Source organism: Olea europaea, chromosome 15 (assembly GCF_002742605.1).
Source record: "Olea europaea var. sylvestris chromosome 15, O_europaea_v1, whole genome shotgun sequence".
NCBI lineage: Eukaryota > Viridiplantae > Streptophyta > Magnoliopsida > Lamiales > Oleaceae > Olea > Olea europaea.
The window spans coordinates 11688084-11692465 of record NC_036251.1 but is presented as its reverse complement, the minus strand read 5'-3'; the positions used below and the strand labels follow the sequence as shown (position 1 = coordinate 11692465).

The following is a 4382-nucleotide window of genomic DNA, read 5'->3' as shown; positions in this document are numbered from 1 at the left end:
TTTCAAAAATTGATTGTCTAAATAAAGTGAAAGTTAAAATAATCATAGCACTCGATAGGATTCAAATATCAATTCCTGCGGGTTCGACACTCTTATTCTAATACTATATTATAAAACTTGACACCGTACACTTGCAATATAAAATCACATTGCATAAATCTCGTGGCAACAACCAATTCACTTGAAGTTAGGCCCAATTCATATGAGTGACCTAATGTCTTGCTATATATGTTTTGCTCCTAGCCGTGTCTTCTTTGGCGTGTAGATTACAATAGAGCAAAGGTGAGAAAGAGGGAGCCCAGTGAGAAGGGGCGGCAATGTGGGGGTTGTGTGAATTCAACCATTACTTCATTCTTTCTTCTAAATTGTAATCACCGCCCTCTTTGTGTCCTTTGTGGATTAGATAAGGGTAACCGAAGTGGGTAGAAAGAGGAAATTGAAAGTGCAATGTTTTGGGTTGAGCCAGGGCCTCTGGCGGTGTTCGTTTGATTGGTTTTTTTGAGCCCGGAATTAAAGATTTCTCGATGATTTCCGCATCAACTAAGGTGCAATTAACTGCATTATTTTCAGCCCACTGATTTTCCATATAGAGCCTAATTTTTAGTGTATTTGTGTAAGCTGCCGTACCAACAATTCCAAAGAATGAAAAAACAATTCAATGACAAAAAATAGATACTACAAATTAAACACTAAAAATATGAACGATCCCAAGATAAATAGAAAAGCATAAACAAAAAGCTTATTATCAAATACGTATACATCTATATTTCTTTTGATTAAATTAATAAAAACAATACAGAAAATACATAAAATTTCTGGATCAATTTTCTATAGTAGAGTCCATTAATCCAAACGCTGTTTCTTGAAAGGAATATGACTTTCTACTTTCTTTTGATCAATAAGAACCTGGATTCTCTCGCCAGAGTAAAGCGTAAAATCTGAATAAGTCTCCGGTAACGCAGCCAGCAGGTTTAAGTTGAAGTCGACTGTACTGGTGTACCCATTGCAGTTGCATTGGCTGGAGGCGCCGCCCTTGGATGTGATCGCAACGGTTTTCTTGCCGCCCTTTATGACGCCTTCATAGTGCCTCCGCATGTGGCCACCCAAAGCTTGGCCAGTTGTAAAAGTCATGTAACAGACGTTGCATTTGTGAATCCTCCCGCTTGGGTTGCGATAAGTGATCATATTAGAGGTGCTGGTGATTGCAGTAGTGGTGGCGAATTGAGACCGATCACGGTGGCTGGTTTTGTGGCCGCCGAGTGCTTGGTACGATGAAAAAGACTTTCCACACACGCCACAAGTGTACGATATATTCTGGTCCAGCGGAGAAGCGACAATAGCAGGAGAAAAGGGTTCCCTTGATTTCTTCTCATCGTCAGCAGAGGCTAAAGCGGCAGTTCTTTCACTAGTGGTAGTGACTGCGGTGGCGGCGGGATTTACTTCTTCTACGATTTCAACGGTGGCGGCACTGGTGGACGGACCAGTGTGCCAACTCCTATTCTCCTGAGATAGCATCAAGAGAGCAAGTGCTGCTTCTTCAACCTCCGTAGGTTGGCGGTTTCTTTCCTTGATGAATTGAGAACACAGAGAGTCAAATTCGTTGGCTTGAAGCCCAGCCATGGATGAATTTAGGGCTTCACACTGTGTGTGTTTGTTCTGTGTGGAAAAAAAAAAATGTGTGGGATTCGGATTAGAAAGACTGCGAGAGTGAGAGAAAGCGAGAGAATGAATTACAGTGAAGGAATCAATGTTTAGGATTTATTTAGGGAGTCAGGTGTGGGATGTTGAAGTAGAGTAGTAGAGTAGGGGATGTTGAAGTAGAGTAGTAGAGTAAGGGATGTTGAAGTAGAGTAGTAGACAAAGGAATTCGTTAATGGAGTAAAGTATGTTTTTGCAGGATAAGGGAGTTTTTAGGGGTTTTAGTAAATCCTAGGTGGATTAGACTCCTACCAAAGTCAAATTATGTTCCTTACTTATATGCGGACACGTGTCAGTTAATGATAATATATCTCGACCAAACTACTACAAAAATTCCTTTTTCTAGGAGCTAACCATATCTTTTCTTCGCACTAAAATCCTATAGACTTAAAACTCCTTGTACAGATGAAATATATACAAATTTTTATCAATTATGCTACACAAATATGTTCAAAGATAGGTTAAAAAAAGAGGAACACATGTCGACATAGAATTGGAAAATTTGAAAAAATAAAATAAAAACAACTTTTTTTGTCATAATTGCTACTAGGAACACGTCCATTTGATCTTAATAGCATCAATGTAGGGACAAAACCTATCTTAAGAAGATTTGCATTTCCATACTTCGTTTCATGTCATTTCCTTCTAATTTTTACATTTCAACAAGTCAAAATTTATGTACATATCATTATTTTGATAAATCGTTCCTCTATGCATATTTGCATGCATGTATTTTTATTAGCGAAATATAAATTATACATCAATTTATTCAACAAGTGCATGTGGACTCAAACTAACTATATCCCAAAATAATAAATAATATATATATATATATATATATATAATTTTCCCTTGTATTTTATTAAGTTCAAAGAGATCATAGGGTTTTAGAGTGTTGGAATAATGAAGAAAACAACCAAGAATTTAGGCAAATGTGCAGAGAGAGAGAGAGAGTTGCTTAAGGGATTCTATTTGATTACGTTCTTTAATTTTAATTTTATAGCCATTATACAATCACTATTTTATGGATAATTTTTATATTTAATAGAAAAATTACAAAAACTTCAATTTCAAGATTTACTAATGGTGCGTTTGATTACGAGTATGAAATTTATATAAAAAAAAAATATATTCTGAACAATTAAATTGTTTAGAACTTATTTGTATGAAAATTATTAATTAAATGTGTTCAATTAATTTAATTTTTAATTTAAAAAATATTATATTTATGTATTTTTTATTGATAAGTAGATAAAAGAGCAAAAAGTAATTATACTTGAAAAATAAAAACTATCGAGCCTTGCTTTTTGGATAGACCCCTGTCCAAACAGGGGGCATGTGGGGCCACTCTATTGTCAGGGTCACATGCCCCCTGTTTGAACAGGGCCTGTCCACGAAGAATAATTCAAAACTATCTTTTTCTAAAGAAAATATTTTCTTTATTTTTGAAAAAAACTTGGTTAGATAACCAAAAGTTAGAAAATATTTTTCATTAAAGAAATTGTCAATCAAATACACTGAAAGTAAAAAATTTGAGTGAAAAAAATGATATTTTTCATAAAAAATAAAGTCAATCAAATACACTCTAAGGGGGGTGTGATTTAAAAAGTTTGGGTGTATTCAATTGAAACTTTTAGAGTGTATTTAATTACATTTATTTTCCATGGAAAATATCAATTTTCCACCCAAATTCTTACTTAGAGTGTTTGATTGCTATTTTTTTCCATGGAAAACATTTTCCAACTTTTGAAAATATGCCTAATTTTCCTTGTTTTTAAGGAAAATATTTTCCTTGGGTAGAGGTGGTTTTTATTTTCCACAAAAGATGGAAAATATTTTCTTTTCTAGGTAATATTTTCAATGTCAATCAAACACACTCTTAGAGACTCTCTAAAAATTTGGGTGTATTCAATAGAGACTTTTATAGATTTTTAAAAAGTCTCCAGAAGTTACAGGGTATTCAATTGAAACTTTTTAGAAGTTTCTACAAGTTTTGGGGTATTCAATTTAGAGGGACTTTCAGGGAATTTAAAATTTTTTGGACTTTCAGAGACTTTTTAATAGAAAATATAAATAGGATTTTTCTCCTAAAATCTCTCATCCATAGAGAGATTTCTAAAAAGAATATGCTATTCTTATTTCTCTTTAGGTTTTTCCTGTCTTTTCCAATTAGGTATTTCTTTGAATCTTTGCTATGAGTTTTCTTCAAATCAAGTTATGATAAATTTTCATTAATTGATCTCTATCTCTCCCTCTAATTTCAAAGATTCATTTTTAAGTGAATGTTGTGAATTCTCATAAATATTCCTCGATATCTCACATTTAACACTGTGAAAAGCATATTTCCTTAAAAAAAAAAAAAAAAAATCCTCAAAAGTCTTTAGTAAAAGTCTCCACAAATCCAGGAAAAACTTTTACTAATTCCTACCAGATCCATAAAAATTACTTAAAATTTCACAAAGTCCACAAAAGTCACCCACTTAAAAAAGTCTCCAAAAGTTATTAAAAATCTCAATTGAATACACCCCCCTAAATAAAACTTGAATTTTGTAGGATTTCTTCATTTGCTCACTACATTTATATTTAATGGAAGAGATATTGTTGTAAGGTTCATATTTTATAGTCACTAACACCACCAAACCACCTCGAAGCCACATCGAGCAGCCATAATTTGAGGAGTGAAT

At 33.5% G+C, this 4382-nt stretch overlaps 1 protein-coding gene across 1 annotated transcript; it reads right to left on the bottom strand.

Moving 5' to 3' along the window:
• Positions 1 to 804: 804 nt before the first annotated feature.
• On the bottom strand, positions 805 to 1780 carry LOC111410986 (zinc finger protein ZAT10-like). Its single transcript, XM_023041572.1, has one exon. It carries the CDS (start codon positions 1618 to 1620, stop codon positions 844 to 846), a length of 777 nt encoding a protein of 258 aa, XP_022897340.1. The 5' UTR covers positions 1621 to 1780; the 3' UTR covers positions 805 to 843.
• Positions 1781 to 4382: the final 2602 nt, after the last annotated feature.